A 20310-nucleotide genomic window follows, 5' to 3' on the forward strand; every position below is an offset into this window, starting at 1 on the left:
AAACTGAGGGACAGCAGGGAATGGAGACAATGCATGTTTAGCTTCACACGAACCATCAAAGCAGAAGCCTGCGAGTAGTAGAGCAACAATGTGAGTTGCTATTAATACTTAGAATCCATCAAGAATTTTTGTTCTGAATAACAGAAGGTTGCCTGGGGGTGGAATAGTTCTGGCTACAATGCGTCAATTTTCATTTTGGTAGCCATAACAAATGACTGGAGCGTTCCAAATGTTACACTCCTTTGTTCAAAAAGAGAGAGGAATAATAGGCAGAGATAATAGGTCAAAATTGTTGAGGGTTTTTTTTAGAGTAGATAGGGAGAAACTGCTCCAACTCACAAGAAGGACACAAATTTAAAACAATTGGTAAGATCCAGATAGTGATGAGGGGAAATGCTTTTACACAATGTAGGAAAAGGGGTTAATTTTAGTTATGTGATATGATAATAAGACGCATTATCATGGGAAATGATGCAATGTTTTGTGATCTCTCTCTCTTTTATATACCTCATGGAAAGATGTAGACACAGAAAGAGATGTTCCAGTAAAGTTAATGACAAGGATTTTCCAGCTCAGCCAGCCAGCAAGCTCTTCTAGTCCCACCAAAGATAACCCCTGTAGCAGCTTCCCCACTGGAGGGGCAGGTAAGCAACACAAATGGTCATTGACCTCAGCAGGGCCAGAAGATCCCGTTGGCAGCTAATGGCGAGCCAAGTCTGGAAAACCAGCCTCGCAAGAAAATTCCGGCCATTACATTTTCCTTACCTCAGCAGAATCTGTAAAGATCCCCTATTAGAAAACAAGACTAATAATTTCACACATAACTGATTATTGTGATCTTGAATGGCCAGTCTGAAAGTGGGCTGGAAACAGGTCCAGTAGTAGGTTTCAAAAGAGAGCTGGATATATATTTGAAAAGGGCCAATTTTCAGGACTATGAAGAAAGAGTAGGGTAGCTACTGCAAAGATCCAGCACACACAGGATAGAATAGCCAGCTCATCTGATGTAAAATGTAATATTATCGGAGGGGCAGTGTTTCAATGTTAAATATGGAATTGACCTCCTTGTTGAAATGAGGTTCACTGGCACAAGTCAACTTGTCACCGTTTGTAGACATTCTCAATTGAAAGAAGCTGGGTAGTCAGAAGATCAAGCTACAATTCTATAGTTCTTCTCATAAAGATGGTTTATTTTCACCAAAGAGAAGAAACTATGGATGTCATAGTGCAGGACTGGATAGAATGTTCTAGAGAACCAAAGTGTAGTGATTGAATAGATTGCCAGCATTAGAGGGAATAGAAAGCATGACTAACATCCATGGCTAACTGTACTTCAAAAATACAATGGAGTGAAGAATCACCTGCTGAAGTGCATAGGTCAAAACCAGAAATGATATTAAAAAAATGACATCGCTGTTGCAGTTGGTAGCACTCTCACCTGAGCCAAACGGTTGCGGGTTCATGTCCCTCTCTAGGTTGAGTGCAAAAATCAAGGTTGACGCTCCAATGCAATACTGAGGCAGTTTTACACTACCAAAGGTGCCATCTTTTGGATAAGACATTAACCTGAGGCCCCACCTGATCAGTCATAAAAGATCGAGAAGTACTATTTTGGAAGAGCAGGGAAGTTATCCTGGTACTTTGGCCAAAATTTACCTTCAGTCAACATCGCAAAAAAACGAGAGGTGATCTTGTCATTATTACATTGCTGTTTGTGTGAACTGTGTGCAAATTGGCTGCTGCGTTTCCAACATTACAAAGTGCCTACACCTCGGAAATACTTCAGTGGCTGTCTAGGGCCTTGGAATTTCCGGTCAACATGAATGGTGCTACAGAAATGCAAATCCTTCTTATTTCTCTAGCTGCTGCTGAACATCAAATGGTGAGATGATATATGTTTGAGTAACTAATGCAAACTAGCTCAATGCCACAATAACACCATGTTATTGTGAAGCAGAAATAAAGGGTGCATAGAGTACAAAAGAAACCTGCAGAAGCTGTTGTATATTTGGACAGAATCAGACATCTGCTGCTTTGTTTCCAGAGGCAGGTGAGGTTTGAGCTCATCAATGCTCAAAGTATATAAGCAAATATTTTGCAAATTTACTCACTGTAAACATTGCTGGGGTTACTCTCCGCTTTCTATTAGAGGTCAATCCAAATAGGTTATTACATTGGAGGAGTGTAGTTGACAACAAGATGGTGATTCTCCTACCATGGACGGCACTCTTGATAGGTCTGCGGGAAATCAATGGTATTACCTCCTGGCATCCATAAAGCACAGAAAGTGAGCAGAACTGGCACTGCACCAGAATACTAACACCTCAAAATCAATGCTAAATATAGATCTCTGACATGTGATTAAGTGGGACATGGATTTCTCATAACGTAAGGATATATCCCATATTCTATGCCTTACACAGTTGAAGATGGTCAAATATTAATAGGAAAATGCAGTGCCAATAGACTGCTCCCTCGAGGCAGGAGCCACAAAATTGTTCACATTTCCAAGTGCGAGGTAATTCTTTCAAAAGAAAACACTTCCTATCCAATTGGTTGTTTTTTTTCTTAGAAATCAGGTATTCTAGTACAGAATGTTTTTGAAACCTTGAATTTGCAGTTGTGTCAGCCTAAACACCCTACAAATTGACCATTCAAGATTCTTAATTAAATATCACCTAACATTTGTCCTTGTCAAAAGAATTTAGATGGAAGTTCTCAGCCTCCTTCAGAGTTTTGTCCTGGATGGACATATGATAGCTAGTTGACGTTAATAATGAGGTGGAGATGAGCTGAACCTGGTGTTGTAAGACTTCTTACTGTGCCATTAATAATGCCATTGTACATGTTCACGCTTGTGTAATCTGACTGTGGAACACAGGAGGTCCGCTACACCCACGAGAAGACTACAATTCCCTGGTTCATCTGGGTCAAAAACAGAGATAAATTGAAACATCTGTTCACACGGGAGTCACTGTGAACCTTTACTGGTAGCATTGCCGTTCTGGAGATAGGTTATTACAAACGTTAAGTATAGAGTTCCCCCTGTTGGTTAAAATAACAAACGCATTCACCAGTATGGAATTGAATACAATGGATGAGATGGTTTTCACATGTGATAACAGCAACTGCTGCTCTCACTTCCGTAAGAAGTCTGACAACACCAGGTTTAAGTCCAACCAATTTATTTGATAGTAAACTCACAAGCTTTTGGGGTTTGTCCCTTCGTCAGGTGAATGGAGAGTTCTGGCCTCAGACAGAGCATATAACAGCACAGACAGTTTACCCGAAAGCTTGTGAGTTTACTATCAAATAAATTGGTTGGACTTAAACCTGGTGTTGTCAGACTTCTTACTGTATTTACCTCAGTCCAACGCCGGCATCTCCACATCATGACCACTCTCACTTCCAACAGAGCTAAAGGTTGCTCCCCACATATAAAAGTGTTTCACAGCCTCGCAGGTCCTTCCCAATTACCGTCTTCCTTGGGTGCTTGTCCAGGCTGACACAATCCACACTACCTCTCTCTCTCTCTCTCACTCTCCCATTATCCCATCTTTGTGACCTCCACCAGCATTGCTCTGTTTTATCTCTGAGACGTCCGCAAGCCGCATCTCCCTGTTTGCATCCTCTTGTTTCCTATCACAATTTTATTCCATATTCCCTACTCCTTGGGGGTTGCATCCATTTTGTCACTTTGCCTCTTCCATCTGTCATTGCTTCACTACTCAAAGATGTGCAGGTCAGGTTTGGCCATGCTAAATTGACCCTTAGTGTCGGGGGATTAGCAGAGTAAATACGTGGGGTTACACGGATAGGGCTTGGGTGGGATGGTTGGTGCAGGCTCCATGGGCTGAATGGGCTCCTTTTGCACTATAGGGATTCTATAATTTTATTCTGTTATTCAAAAGCCTTTTCCAAAATTTTTCAACAGGGGGTGTCCTGGTGGCGCAGTGGTTAGCAATGCTGCCTCACAGCGCTAGGGACACAGGTTCAATTCCAGCCTTGAGTCACTGTCTGTGTGGAGTTTGTAGGTTCCCCCTGTGTCTGCATGGGTTTCCTGCGGTTTCCTTCCACAGTCCAAAGATGTGCTGGTTAGGTGGATTGGCCGTGCTAAATCACCCTTAGTGTCACAGGATGTGTGGACTAGGGGGATTATTAGTGAGGTAAGTGTGTGGGGTTACAGGGATAGGGCAGGGGGCGGGCCAATGAGATGGAGAATTTGTGCAGGCTCGATAGGCCGAATGGCTTTCTTCTGCACTGTAGGGATTCTATGATTATCACCACCATTGACTGTGCTTTCACCTCCAACACCCAACCTTGTTGTATTTTACCCCTATTTCTCTCTTCCTTGATAGTCAGTAAAGTCTCTTCATCCATTATTCCCTTTATCAGCTGCGTGTCAGAATCCCACGCCCAGACCCCAAGTTGAATGCTACAGTATTTTATCTGCCCCTGCAACAGAACAATTTTATTGACAAAATAAAAATATCTCCCATCACCCTTGGCAGCTGTTACATCAATTCAATAAAATGATTAAGTTATAATTTGAGTATCATTCTCTACTAGATGTGTTCATTGCTGTAAGCAGACAATTTTCTGTAATGATTGTGAGGAATTATCGAAAAAGATATGTCCCTTTTTCTGTGCACCCTGAAACATTGGGCTAGATTTTCTCATCAGGTCCATATGGATCATCAAGGCTTGCCAGCACAACATTGTGTGAGGTGGAGCTCCTAATTGTCTGCCTCTGCTTTCACTGTCCAATTAAGGATAGCAGGCAGGTTCCCAAGACCAGGAAGCTCAACGAGAGGTACTAGCCAGTGTGAATGATTAGTAGTTTGTAAAGGGTGGAAGCCAGCAAGTACAGCACTGGAGATGTTGAGTCTCCAGGCAATGAAAATGTGGACTAGAATTTTGGGAACAGTGGATTAAGACACAGCAGAGTCATGCAAGGGGCTGCTGGTGGAAGAAAGTAATTTTGATGATGGATGAGAACTGAGATTGAAGTGAAATTCAAGATGGAGCAGTACACACCTCAAACTCAACCTGAGGGCATACAGTTGGGTTGACAAGTAATGACCTTAAGATCAATGGAGAGGGTATAGTTTCATAGAATTCCTGCAGTGCTGAGGGAGGCCATTCGGCCCATCGAGACTGCATCAACAACAATCCCACCTAAGCTTTATCTACGTCACCCCCACATACATACCCTCAAATGTATGCATCCCAGGACACTAAGGGGTTATGGCCAAAGCACCTAACCTGCACATCTTTGGACTATGGAAGGAAACTGGAGCAGCCAGAGGAAACCCATGCAGACACGGGGAGAACTTATTGGGAAAAAAAACAAAGGTATCCTGTGAACATTTTCAAAATGCGTAATCTGTATTCAGATCATAGTGTGAAAAATGGTAAGTTGTCAATACAGGTGGCTTTTGGCAGCATTTATGGTTTCAACGTTTTGAACACTTAGCATTCATTTATCTTTTTAAATATAGATTGCACTGACGTTCAACATTAGGTAATTCTGGAGTCCAGTTTGCTTACAGTAGTGAAGAAGTAATTATGTAATTAATTAATAATTAATAAAGTAATTTCTTAGGGTAGTGAAGTAAAGCTTTGGGTTTAAAGAAAGAAAGACTTATATTTACAAAGGGCTTTTAATCTCAAAAAACATTACAGTCAATGAAATACTTTTCAAATCTGCCCACTGATGTGATGAAAGATGCACAGCAGCCAAGGTGCCCACAGCAAATCCCATAAATAGCAATGTGATAATGACCAGATATACTGTTTTTGGGATGTTGTCTGAGGGAAAAATATTGGTTAGGACAACCGAGATAGATCTTTTCTTTGAAATAGTGCAATGGAATCATTTACATCCACCTGACAGGCCAGACGGGGCCACAGTTTCATGTCTCATCCGAAAGGTGGTCGGAACAATGATCAGAAAATCTGATACAACATCCACCTGAATTCTTGAAAGACACTCCCAGTACAGGAAGATTCAGTCGGGCACGCAAAAGGAAAAAAATGATCCCTACAATGTCTACAGTAGTCAGGACCCAACAAAAGGCAGCAGTGACACAGAGGTAGCTACGGGGGGGGGAACCTGGAGGAAAGGTCAAACATTGTCAAAAGCGGCGGAGACCTGAGAGGCAGAGGAAATTGAGCAAGGAGCACTACAAACACAACAGGTATCTTTGTTCCATGAAGTTTCAGGCTGTGGGTGGAAGAAAAACTGGTTTGGAGGGTCTTGATGATGTAAGATAATGATTTTGTGTTTCTATAATGAATAGAAATGTTAAGTGGCTGCATCAATTCCTTCTGTGGGCATTCAGTTTGATTTAGTAAATCAGAAACTGTGCTCCTGTCCACAATCCCAGTATTTGTCTTTTGTTTCAGAATTTGTAGTTTTTTGTTTTTACTTATTCTGTTTGGAGATTTTCTTTCCCGTACTTTGCAAACACCGTGACATGATTTTTTTAAATGCATGAATTATTATTTAAACAGGTGACAAATTAACTTATAAAGTTCCTGATCAAATGTATAATTTCCATTTATTATTCACACACACTCCATATGACTACAATCAGAATTTAGATGTGCTTTCCAGGATCCTCCTCTTTTGAATTGTTCAGAGCTAGGTGACCTTAAACCACTCCACACACTGCATTAAATCTGGGTGGAGACAGGAGGTGATAACAGTCTCCACCAAGTGTTCTGCAAGTTGCTGTTTGCAGAGACACTCAGCTCATAACACTTGTGGACTTTGCCTCCATTACGTGACCTTCCACAGACACCAAACTGATAAGAAATGTTTATTTTTATCTTATACAAGGCATGGTGTAATGAATGCAGGTCAACCACAGTGTTGGCATTTTGCCATGGATTACACTGTGGTGGGGAAAGCAACGGCTGCCATGACGGGAAAGGAATTTAGCACTATTGTGTTGTCTTTGAATACCACTCCTTGTGGGATCATTCAGTCAGGGAATTAAATGTTCCATCATTGTGTTGTAAGAAAAAGCCACGGTATATAAATAAATGGTTTTATTCCATTTTACAATGAAGATATTTTAAACAATCTTGCCTCATTCCTCAAGAGGTCATGGGGTGGGGTTAGGAAATTCAGAGACTGGGATATCAATATGGCAGCTACCTGGGGGCAAATGACAGATAAAGGCCACAGGAACACAACGTGGATGCTGGGTGGAGGGGCTGACGTTACAGAGGCCAGTGGTTTGGGTGGGTGTTGGGCAGCAATGTTGTGGAATTTGTGGCAGAATGTAAATTGGGAGGGATATTATGGTGGAAAGCAGATACCATGGTGGTGGTGGGGGTGGCTGCAGGAGGAAGTTTACTTGAAAACATGTTAAGATGTTTTTTGAAAAACATAGACTCAACTGGGACAAAATTGTACTTCTTGTGTACTGCTGAGTTTCCTTCCAGACTCGGCACAAACTTTGCTTTAGTTTATCTTAAGAGTAAATACAATTTATTAAATAACCACTGTTTTCTTCATTAAGAAAAATTGCCAGCACGGTTCTCTGAGGACTTCAGTAAGGCAATGAGAAAGGTCATTCTTTTTTTTCTATATTCAAGTGCCAGAACGCAATCATTATACGATCTGGGAATATCTAATATTGACTCCCAGTATGCAGACATCCTTTATTATTCAGAGGTTCTTTGGCTCAGTAGAGGTTAAGTCCTGGAAAGATTCCTCAAACTTCACCTTGAAGCTTATTTTCTTCCTGCTGAAAGTAGTGCAAGTTATCCTGAGCTACACAAGGTTGATTTCTGGTACAAAAAAATGCAATTTTCCATTACTGAGATGTAATATGCCATTTAAACTGATCTGCAGGGAGAAACTAATAACCCAGGCGGCTAGCAGAATTTTGCATCTGCAGAGGAACCCAAGATGTACCTTGAAATTTCAATTAAGGATTCCACATGCTTTTCCAAACCCCTCATTCATGATAACCCAGAAGAAGAAATGTGACATGTTGCATTCAATTGTTGACCCACCTGAAGAAAAAAATACTGTTGATTACAGGACTATAAACGCTTTTAATCATCCTTTCATTCTCAATGAAAATCCATGTGTAATATCAACCAAAGATGTGTCAGAACTAAGCATTCTTGGCTATGAAACGGGATACTTAAAAATGAATGGATTGTCTTGCAGCAAATTATGGGACTGTAAGGTATATTCAAAGAGAAACCTAAATGGGAGAATGTAACTGAGCTCTAGAAAATGCAAAATTTCGTTTGTTGCTGGAACCTGAAATAAAAACAGAAAATGCTGGAAAATCTCAGTTGGTCTGACAGCATCTGTGAAGACAGAATAGAGACAATGGGGGTGATTCTCCCAAAAGTGCTGAATTGGTGGGAAAACTGTTCCAGATCACAACTGTTTTCTCAGTGCAGCTTTAGACCTGAATCTCCCCACTCTGCAATGTCCAGTTCACAATTGTGAATCTCATTAAAAACCCTGGGGTGGGGGTGTCGGGGGTGCCTATTCACGCCAGAGTCTGACAGCTCCAGAACTCTGTGCAAACACAGTGGTCCCGATCTGTCAGTCTCTCTGTTTTCTGGGCAACTCAATCGCTGGCCAGGCTGGGAGTCCTGCAGTGCTGCCCCTCCAGCACCCGCTACAGCCCTATCGTGAACCCCACGACAATTCCCGGGCCAACCCCAACCAACACCCCCGGAGCACCCCGATGTCCAGCCCCCACCGCCCCTTACATGCCCTAGCAGTGGTGAATTCACCCCCCCACCCCGCAACCCAAGGGTCAGACACTTCCCCAGGGAGGCAAGCAGCACCACCCCCCCTCCCCACAGCAGACCACACAACACCCCCCAAGCCCGTCCTGATTGCTGGCCTCCCTCCAGCCCAGACCGATCCCTATGTAAAGTGTCAGTGGGAGCTCCCAGCCCCACTGATCACCCCTATGCCCCACACACAATAGGTTTGCCCTCTTGGCACTGCCCGATGCCAGATGGGCAGTGCTGAGGTGCCCCCTGGACTTGGCACTTTGCCCCTTGGGCAGTGCCAGGGATTACCGTCTGGCACTGCCATGGTGCCCATGCCCAGGGGCACCACACCCCGCCGCCTGACCCCCTGGGGAGCCCAATTGCCCCCCGCTTCATTCCAGCAGGGCGGGAGATTCAATTGGGCCCAATTCCCGATAGTCACACGCAAAACATATTTTAAAAAGATTCTAATCACTTACCTATCTTCCCAGCGATTTCCAGCATGGTCTGGACTCCGACTGTTCTCCAGTTCTGGAAGATGCGTTCCCGGTGCATTCGCAAATCCCGGAAAAAGGCCAACAAAGCAATCCTCCCGACCAGACCCACCAGAAAAGTTGCAGGTTGCAATGGGGGAATCAGGCCCAGTGTTTTGAGTCAGGATGACCCTTCATTAGAGCTCTGACTCGAAACATTGGCTCTATTCTCTCTCCACGTGTGTTATCAGACCTGCTGAGACTTTCTAGCATTTTCTGTTATTATTTTGGAAAATGTTTGCAGAATAATACCCTTCTCTGTTATCCTGAACCAAAAAGATTCTATCCATGTTTGAGTTTACATATCTATACAAAGCAACTTCCAGCAGGTTAAAGTTCATAAAAAACAGCAGAATCTGAGTGAGCCATAGATAGACTTGGACCAGCAGCTTAGCTTGCTATTTCAAAAGGACGAGCAACAATTGACAAAATAATGCAGAATCTGATAGGTCCTACCTATCAACAACAAAATAAAGGTAAGATGCGATGTTTATGTATTTTTATTGTAACTCATATGTTTATATTTTGGAATCAGTTTTTGTGTTTTAACATGCTATCTTTTTGAAGAATTAACTCACAATGAATCTATAAGTTTTTTAAAATTCTACCCTGATTAAAATTTTCCAATATTTCAGTTAATCCTCACTATTTTCTGACTGAATACCACTGTTCTGGACTTTCCACTAGAGGCCAGAAACAGTCTTGTGGGTAAACCAGCACTGCTGAAATGCTAATCGCAGGTTTGCTAGACAGCAGTGATCCCCAAGGTCCTATAAGCTTCAGAGGTTTGGGCAATGACAGCAGTCACTTAAAAAGGCTGGAGAACTGCCACCAATCTGTCTTCACAGGATCCTTCAAATTTAGTAGCAATAAAGGCGGCCCAAAAGCAGTCTCCTGTCCAGAGCTAACTGGTTCAACATCGAGGTTCTAAGAATTCAAAATCAGCTCTGCTGGATACAACATGTTGTTCATATGCCTGAAACCAGACTCCTGAAGCAATTACTATACTCTGAACTCAGTCCCATGAAGACAGCAGAAACACTTTATGGATGTCCTCAAAGCATTTATGAAGAGGTTAAACATACCTGCTGACACATGGGAGACCCTGGCTTGCGAGTGACCAAAATGGAGAAACTTTATTCAGGAAGGTACCAAATTCATAAAGACTTTGTTGGGAACATGCAGAGCAACATCAAGGTGTCAGAAGGAGCATATCAATTTCAAACTACCCACTTCCCTAACCCTTCAAGATCACCTGTCCCAGATTTTCTTTTTATTTATTAGTATCACAAGTGGGCTTGCATTAACACTGCAATGAAGTTACTGTGAAAATCCCCTAGACGTCTCACTCCAGTACCTGTTCAAATACACCCAGGGAGAATTTGGCTTGGCCAATGAACCTAACCAGCACATCTTTCAAACTGTGAGAGGAAACTGGGACATCTGGAGGAAACTCACACAGAAACAGGGAGAATGTGCAAACTTCACACAGACAGTGACCCAAGCTGGGAATCAAACCCGGGTCCCTGCACTATGAGGCAACAGTGCTAACCACTATGCCAGCACGTCATTCCTCCAAACTTTGCAGCTCTCTGTCAGGGAATTGGACCCCAGTCTTCTGCATGACAGTCGGGGACACTAAGCACTATACTAACGAGAACTGCATCTACACAGCATACATTGGAATTATCAACAGTTGCAGAATCCATCAAAATGGCTTGCAAGCAAGTCATCCTCAATCCCAAGGGACTGCAGAGAAAAGAGCTGCAACTTCATATATTGCCAAGCACAGAGAGATTCAGAATTGAAGTATGTCCACACTGGTGACACACAATCATAGAATGGTTACAGCAGGGAAGAAGCCCATTCAGCCCTCCACAGCTGTGCCAGCTCTCTAAATGAGCAATGCGCCCAGACCTGCCACCCACTTCAATCTTTTTGACCAACCAAATAAACTAAATCAAAATTAACTGAGGGACAAATTAAAAGGGGGCACCTCCCAAAAGGACAACTGCCTGAAACAAAGGAGGGGAATCTGCCCCAAAAAACAAAGGATAAAGTAGGAAAGAAACTTAAAACATCAAATCAAAATGTGATTAAAGTGGTCGATAATGCGCCCCAGCCTCTGCGGTACCCAGCAGGCATGGAAGGTGTTAACAGTGCCCTCAGACACTGCATGCTCCCTCTCCAGGGCCACCCGGCGCGAATACAGCCGCAGTAGAGGGGCAGAAAGTCAGATCAGGCGACTGCCTTGGTCACCGGCTGTCTGGGCCTGTTTATGGTGAATTTTGCCAGGCTAAGAGCAGGTTCACAAGGAGGTCCTCCGCCTTCCCACTCTCCTCCGCACCGGGTGCCTGTAGATCAGGGGCATGGGACTGAAGTGCAAACAGAATATCAATAAAAGGTTTTTGAGGAAACAAAAGAGGTTGGGCAGACTATAACATGAAATGCAGGCATGGTCCATGGACTCTACAAGAGTGCAGAAAGGGCAAGCCTGTGAACTGGTGCAAACTCTACTGCTGCATGCAGCACCCAAGATGTGGAGGTGCTGGCGTTGGACTGGGGTAAACACAGTGAGAAGTCTCACAACACCAGGTGAAAATCCAATAGTTTTATTTGGTAGCAAAAGCCACAAGCTTTGGCTTGTGCTACCAAATAAACCTTTTTTTTATTTCAAAAATATACTTTATTCATTAAAAAAACTCTCAAAGAAACCATTGAAAAATGATATCAAAAAATTACAAACAGTGCAAAAAAAGTCATTTTTATAGTACCATATGATGCTTATTTACACATTACATTCATTAAAGAAGAAATAGCGAGGCACCTAGAAAAGAATGGTTTGATAGAGCAGACGCAGCACGGATTCGTTAAGGGGAAGTCATGTTTGACAAGTTTATTGGATTTCTATGAGGATGTGACTAGTGCGGTAGACAGAGGGGAACCAGTGGATGTGGTGTTTCTCGATTTTCAAAAGGCGTTTGATAAAGTGCTGCACAAAAGGTTGCTTCAGAAGGTTAGGGGGCATGGAGTTGGAGGTAAGGTGTTAGCATGGATAGAGGATTGGTTGTCTAATAGGAGGTAGAGAGTTGGTATCAATGGGTGCTATTCTGATCGGTGGTTGGTGACTAGTGGAGTGCCGCAGGGATTGGTGCTGGGGCCTCAGCTATTTGCCATTTATATAACTGATCTGGAGGAGGAGGCTGAGTGTAGGGTAACAAAATTTGCTGATGACACAAAGTTGAGTGGAAAAGCAAATTGCGCGGAGGGTGTGGAAAGTCTGCAGAGGGATCTGGATAGGCTGAGCAAGTGGGCGAGGACCTGGCAGATGGAGTACAATGTTAGCAAGTGTGAGGTTATCCACTTTGGCAGAAATAATAGTAGGAGGGATTACTATTTAAAGGGTAAAAAGCTGCAGCATGCTACGGTGCAGATGGATCTGGGGGTCCTTGTGCAGGAGTCGCAAAAACCCAGTCTGCAGGTGCAACAGGTGATCAAGAAAGCGAATGGGATGCTGGCCTTTATAGAGAGGGGGATAGAATTTAAAAGCAGGGAGGTCTTGCTGCAACTGTATAGGGCACTGGTGAGGCCGCAGCTGGAGTACCGTGTGCAGTTTTGGTCGCCGCACTTGCGCAAGGATATTTTGGCCTTGGAGGGAGTGCAGAGAAGGTTCACTAGGCTGATACCGGAGATGAGGGGGTTAGACTATGAAGAGATACTGAACAGACTGGATCTGTACTCATTGGAGTTTAGAAGGATGAGGGGGGATCTTATAGAGACGTATAAGATAATGAAAGGGATGGATAGGGTAGAGGTAGAGAGATTCTTCCTGCTCAGAAAGGACAGCAGGACTAGAGGGCACAGCCTCAAGATAAGGCGGGGGGGGCAGTTTAGAACGGAGTTGAAGAGGAACTTCTTCACTCAAAGGGTGGTGAATCTCTGGAATCCTCTGCCTGTTGAAGTGGTGAAGGCTACCTTGCTAAATATATTTAAGTCACGGGTAGATAGGTTTTTGACAGACAAGGGAATTAAGGGTTATGGGGAGAAAGCGGGAAAGTGGAATGATCCACTTCAGATCAGCCATGATCTTATTGAATGGTGGGGCAGGCTCGAAGGGCTAGATGGCCTACTCCTGCTCCTATTTCTTATGTTATTACATTTCAGTACTTAAAACTATATACATGCCTCAGATTTTACTGTGTGCTGTTAGTTTTCAGATTGGCACAGAGTTATGCAGGCCGAGGGTGTTCTGCAGTTACCGTACCCTCGGTCTGCCTCAGTTGAAAGGCTTTACACAGTGGTCTTTCCCCATTGTGCCTTTGCGGCGGCTGCCCCAAGCTTGAGCACGTCCCTCAGCACATAGTCCTGGACCTTGGAATGTGCCAGTCCGCAACACTCAGTCGAGGAGAAATCTTTCAACTGGAAGATCAGCAAGTTTCGGGCAGACCAGAGTGCGTCCTTCACCGAGTTGATGACCCTCCAGCAGCAGTTGATGTTTGTCTCGGTGTGCATCCCTGGAAACAGCCCATTGAGCACAGAGTCCTGCGTCACAGTGCTGTTCGGGATAAACCTTGACAAATACCACTGCATCTCATGTTTTTGATAAGAGAGGGGATTAAGGGTTATGGGGAGAGGGCGGGAATGTGGAACTGAGCCACGACAGATCAGCCATGATCTTATTGAACGGCGGGGCTGGCTCGAAGGGCTAGATGGCCTACTCCTGCTCCTATTTCTTATGTTCACTCCAGACTTTCTTTGCAAAGGCACATTCCACGAAGAGGTGTGTGGCCGACTCATCACCCCGACAGCTGCTTCAAGGGCAGCGTGCGGTGATGTTGAGACCTCGAGCATGCATAAAGGATCTGACAGGGAGTGCCCTTCTCACCACCAGCCAAGCCAGATCTTGGTGCTTGCTTGTGAGTTCTGGTGATGAGGCATTCTGCCAGACGATTGACAGTCTGCTCAGGGAACCATCTGACAGGATCTACCATCTCCTTTTCTCTCTGGGCCTCAAGCACACTATGCGCTGACCACTGCTTGATCGCCATGTTGTCAAAGGTGTGTTTCCGGAAAAATTTGTCCATGAAGGACAAATGATGCAGTATGGTCCAACTACTTGGACCGTCTTGCGACAGTGTGGCCAGACCCATCCTCTGCAACACTTGGGGCAGGTAGAACCTTGGACTTTAAGCTGGTGTTGTAAGAACATAAGAACTAGGAGCAGGTGTAGGCCGTGCCCCTCAAGCCTGCCCCGCCATTCACTAAGATCATGGCTGATCTGAAGTGGATCAGTTCCACTTTCCCGCTTTCTCCAGAGCTAACTGGTTCAACGTCGAGGTTCTAACAATTCAAAATCAGCTTTGCTGGATACATGTTGTTCAGACGCCTGAAACCAGACTCCTGAAGCAATTACTGTATTCAGAACTCAGTCCCATGAAGACAGCAGAAACAGTTTATGGATGTCTTGAGTATAAGACTTGTGCTCCAGTTGTGAGACTTGTTACTCTGCAGCACCCACCCACCAGCCCAGGTCCCTGAGATCAGCCACCCAGTTCACAGCACAGTCTTCCCTTTCCAGATAATAACCCAATTAACATTTTAACTGCCTGGATTAAGCCCTCAGCAGCCCCACACTGTCCTGCTGTGGGTCCCGGAACCTCCACAGCACGTGATCCGGATACCGAGGCTTTGTTCACTCGGACACCGAGAAAGAGAGAGAGCGGCTCGGGCCTGGAAGGGAGTGACAGGGTGAGGAGAGGCCCCGGCTTGGCCCGGGATGGTGTGAGGAGAGGGTCCCCCGGCCCTGGCTCCAGCCCCGGAGGAGTGAGGAGAGGAGAGGGCTCCCGGCCCCGGCTCCAGAGGGTGGGGCCCTGGCCCTGCGGTTGAGGAGTGGGCCGCGGCTTGGCTCGGGCTAACAGTGTGGGGAGAGGGTCCCAGGGGTGGGGAGAGGAGAGGGCCCTGGTCGTGGTGGGGAGGAATGGGCCGCGGCTGGGCTCGGACTAACAGTGTGGGGAGAGGGCCCCGGGGGGCGGGGAGAGGAGGCGGCCCCGGCCCCGGGGGTGAGGAGTGGGCCGCGGCTTGGCTCGGGATGACGGTGTGAGGAGAGGGTCCCGGGGGGCGGGGAGAGGAGGCGGCCCCGGCCCCGCGGGTGAGGAGTAGGCCGCGGCTCGGCTCGGGATGACGGTGTGAGGAGAGGGTCCCGGGGGGCGGGGAGAGGAGGCGGCCCCGGCCCCGGCCCTGCGGGTGAGGAGTGGGCCGCGGCTCGGCTCGGGATGACGGTGTGAGGAGAGGGCCCCGGGGGGCGGGGAGAGGAGGCGGCCCCGGCCCTGCGGGTGAGGAGTAGGCCGCGGCTCGGGATGACGGTGTGAGGCGGGGGCTCCCGGCCCCTGGGGCTGGGGAGAATCGGGAGGCGGCCCCACACGTTTGGCGCCGGTTGCCGGGGTAACCGACCCTCTGGCCGCGCTCCCACACTAACTGCCAGTCCGGCGGGCTGTGAGACCGAGCCTGGCGCTGAAACCGTTCCCGTGGCTTTGGTCAGAACTTGTTTTATTAAATGCAGCTTTTTGCACTAAAATCATCCAATCTTGGCCTCGATATTGGTGAACATAATCTCCCAGTGTGGAGACCAACCCCCCCCCCCCCAGCAAACAATCTGGCTAATGTCACCATTCCAGAATAGTCCTGATTTTAAAAACATCATGATGTGTAAGAAAATGGCTTTGTAACTTAAACTGTAGAAGTGTACCTGGAATTTTAAATTACTTTTTTTCACTCCATTCTTTAAAGTTATAAAGCCAATGCTCAGAGAGGACCAGGCAAATCCCAATCCATTCCTTCCTTGCTCCAAAATTCAAAATCTAAATTAATCCAATTCCTGGTCCCTGCAAGGGAGACAAATCTGATTCAAGTTGACAAGATAAGACATTGCACCCCATCTTGGGTGTGCCAGCTTTGTGAATGAGCAATGCACCTAGACTGGAGCCACCCACTTCAATCTTTTTGACCAACTAAATCAAATTAACTAAAGGACAAATTAAAAGGAGGCAGCTCCCAAAAGGAGGGAAACTGCCTGAAACGACAAAGATCTGATACTTGATCTTGACCAAAAATCTGAGAAGTGTACTTCATACTGCGTTTAAAACAAAAATGTTAATAAGTCCATGAAGCTTTTCTTGATGTGGCCCAAGTGAATCTTTCTTCCTCAATTATCACACTACAAGGGTAGCGTGGTGATTAGCATTGATGCCTCACAGCCCCAGGGATCTGGGTTTGAGTCCCAGGTTGGGCCACTGTCTGTGTGGAGTTTGCACATTCTCCTTGTGTCTTCATGATGCTCTGGTTTCTTCCCGCTGCCCAAAGATGAGTGGGTTATGTTGGTTGGCCATGCTAAATTGCCCCTTAGTATCCTGGAATGCATAGATTAGATGGATTAGCAGGTAAATATGTGGAGTTACAGGGAAAGGGCCTGGGTGGGATTGTTGTCAGTGCAGACTCAATGGGCTGAGTGGCTTCCTTCTGCTCTGTAGGGTTTCTATGATTTTTGAGTGACTACTTCAAATAGTATGCACTTTAGTGAGTCTAATTATTGTGAATTATACTTCATAAATGTTGTCTTTTTAGTTGAAAAATTTGGATAAACTTCTGTTTTTAAACTTCACAATTGTTAGATATTTAAAGGCAATTTAAAATGGATTTTCACTTTTTTTTTGCATTTCTTGCGTTACACCTGCCCCGGTTAAGAGATTCTCCAATTCACCTTCCTTCTAGATTTTCTTTAAAATCTCCTGGCTTTTAATGCCACTCTTCAATGCCCCCACCACCCTCTCCTCATTCCCACTTCAAATTATTGGCATTCCTTTCCCCTATAAACCATTTATTTTCATTTTTATTCTTTCACAAGGTAGGGGTGACAGTGGCTAAGCCACCAATATTACCCATTCCAGTTTGCCCTAGAGAAGATATTGATGAGTTGTCGATTCTTTCCACCCCTTTCCCGTTCAAAATGGTGTTTACACTTTCAATCACTACATAATTCTGGCATTCTTGTAATTTTCTTCTCCCTCATCCCAGATGTCAAACCTAGCTGCTTCAACTTTTTTATGGCTTTTCATTGCCTCTTTTCTCCACTGTATTACTGCCCACTTCCCCTGTCTTTCTTTCTTGACCATGTATTCTACTTGCTCTCCTCACCCCTTGCTTGATACATGCAGCTGTTAGTGGGAACGACTCCTTCATTACACCTTAGTGTTTTGACTTAGTGGCAACATTTGAACTTTTAGTCAAAAGAATTCAAGCCTCACTCAAGGAACCACAGCAAAAGCTTTGGAACCTGCTGGACTAGTGAATTCTCAATCCACCTCTATCTGTACAAGATGGGTAAACATTGGCCTGAGGTGCATGTAAATGATTGTCATTCTGATCAAAATGCTGATGAGTCGTTTTACCTTTGTCAGCGTCTATTCCTCAACTAATATGAATTGGTTGTTCTTGCCTAAGATCTGAAATATGCCTTTTGCCGCGGGGGGGTGGGTGTTATAGTATGTCGGTGCCAATGCCATATTTACAGAGATCAAGGGCAGCTTTTGCGTTTGTGATTCTTTATTTTGAAGCTTCCAATGTAAACCTGTTTGTGTGAAGTCTGAGCAAATGTCCACTTTCTGTCTCAAGGGGTCAAATTGGAGATTTTTATCAGGTAAGTGTACAGGAAGCTACGTTGATATAACACCTATGTTGCATATCCCAAGGCAGTTCACAGCAGCATAAACTAGACAAATCACTTGAGGTATTGGAAGAAGTGGCCAATAATTTGATCTGATAGGAATTTGAGTAGCCTAAAGGAGGTGGTTTAGGAAAGAAGATTCAGAGCTTGGGTCTTATGCAGCTAAAGGCAGTGTCATAATAGTGGAGAGAAGAACCGGAGTAGAACATTTCACCTCTTGTACTAGGTTGTGAAAAAACAATATTACAGAAAGCCAGTGGCAGAAGGTGGTAATAGGTGGAGGAAAATGTTGTAGTTAAAAGTACATTCATTTTGCTCTATTTTAACAGGTGGAAGCAGGAAGGAACTGAAACGAACAAAATGGCATGTTCTGTATTCCGATCACTAGAGGGAAATGTAAGTATGTGATTATCACTGACCAAGGCCATACCGCACTTATTTGTGTGTTATGACACCAGTAGAGAGCGACAGGAATCAAGTTCCTTTTTGAACACTGATGATCTACATAAGGTAATTGCAAGACCAGATTTGGGACTTTCATGGTAACAAACAAATTATAAGAAACATTGTCTAAGAAAATATTGTTTAATTAATGTGGGCAGCACAGTACCATGTCTATGACATAACATAGAACAGTACAGGTCCTTCAGCCCTTGATGTCATGCCAAGCTTTGGCTTAGGTCACTGTGGAGTCTGCACGTTCTTCTTGTCTGCTCAGGTTTCCTTCCACAATCCGAAAGGTGTGCTGGTTAGGTGCATTGGCCATGCTAAATTCTTCCTCAGTGTACCCAAACTGGTGCTGGAGTGTGGCGACTAGAGGATTTTCACAGTAACTTGATTGCAGTGTTAATGTAAGCCTTACTTGTGACTAATAAATAAACGTTAACTTGTACTCTTAAATGGCTGTCTGTCTACTGCAACCAAAAACAACTCCCTATATGATTATACTTTACTCTGTTCCTTAAGTAGACATTTTATACTCTGGTTGGTGTGGAAAGGTGGATATAGTAGTGTAAAAAGGCAATGTTACAAATTTAGTAATAAATAACAATATTTCTTTAGCCATTCCAGAGCTTTGCGATCCGTTATGTGACCGGTGATTTGTTCAAATGTCCAGCACAGAATGCATTGGCTCACTGCATCAGTGAAGACTGTCGTATGGGGGCAGGGATAGCGCTCTCATTCAGGAAGAAGTTTCAATCCATCCGTGAACTGCAGAATCAGAGTAAGATATTAGTTATTGGAGAAATAAAAATGAATTAACTTTTATCATTGAAATTCATATGTTTGTCAAAGGTTTAACTCCACCCCAAATTCTTAAGATCATTCAGCTTTTTTCAGAAGTGAATGTGTGGCTCATTCTCCAGTATTTACGCATGTATATAATTGTCCCAAAAATTTAGCAGAAGCCTAAAATAGTCATGCTATTCTCAACAGAAATAAGATGTTAAAATGATGACTATAATTACTTTAAATGGTTTGCTGGCAATTCTATTGAGAGTAACTCACCTCCTGGCTCCCTAACGTCTGTCCACCAGCTACAAGGCACAAGTCAAGACTAATGAAATACTCTGCACACGCTTGCATGAGCACAACCCTCGAGCACATCCAGGACAAAGCAGTCTGATTGGCACTCCTTCCACCAACTTGCACTGCTGAAGCACAGTGGGAGCAGTGTATGCCATCTACAGCAGCAACTCACCAAGACTCCTTCAATAGCACCTCAAAGCCATAACCTTGACCCTCAAAGGACATAGCTAGCAAGTGCACAGAGGGGAACTTGCACTACCTGCAAGTTCCCCTCCAAGCTATGACTTGGAGCTACACCTTTCGTAACAGCCTTGTGAGTGTATGTACACTACATGGATTGCCCCAGTTCAAGAAGTTGCCTTGCCACCATCATCTCAAAGGCATTTAGAATTGGACAGTAAATGCTGGCCTAGCTGGTGATGTCCACTTCCCTGAATGAATTAAGACAAATATTGTGATCTAGTAAGAGATTTGTATCACTGAGGCATGACCTCTACCCCTTTGTTTTTCAGCCTTCTACATATAAAGTGATTAATTGCATGGACTTCTTTCATTTTCTGTACCAATTTCTTCACCCACAGGGTGATAAATGTGTGGAATTCACTACTACGGAATAGTAGTGACTTTAGGGAACCAGGAGATGAGTTACTCTTAACAGAATTGCCAGCAAACCATTTAAAGTTGATTCAGATCTTGGGGCTAAGAAGACGTGGGGGGTGGGGGAAATCAGGATATTGAATTTGATCAGCCATGATCAAAATGAATTAT

General features: G+C 44.5%; 1 protein-coding gene across 6 annotated transcripts in view; it reads left to right on the forward strand.

Moving 5' to 3' along the window:
- The window catches only part of LOC145357102 (ADP-ribose glycohydrolase OARD1-like), a 49900-nt gene that overhangs the window by 16240 nt on the left and 13350 nt on the right, over positions 1–20310 (forward strand). For 2 of the 6 annotated variants that reach the window (XM_080210219.1, XM_080210224.1), the window contains 2 exons: positions 18342–18375; positions 19075–19237. In XM_080210219.1, the coding sequence (XP_080066345.1) occupies positions 18342–18375; positions 19075–19237 (197 nt within the window). Of the gene's footprint in view, positions 1–14964; positions 15042–16840; positions 16866–17960; positions 17986–18341; positions 18409–19074; positions 19238–20310 lie in introns of those variants that run through there. The other 4 variants (XM_080210220.1, XM_080210223.1, XM_080210221.1 and 1 more) reach the window with 4 other exon arrangements.

This window comes from Carcharhinus amblyrhynchos, chromosome 22 (genome assembly GCF_965287045.1).
Source record: "Carcharhinus amblyrhynchos chromosome 22, sCarAmb.v2.hapA, whole genome shotgun sequence".
Taxonomy (NCBI): domain Eukaryota; kingdom Metazoa; phylum Chordata; class Chondrichthyes; order Carcharhiniformes; family Carcharhinidae; genus Carcharhinus; species Carcharhinus amblyrhynchos.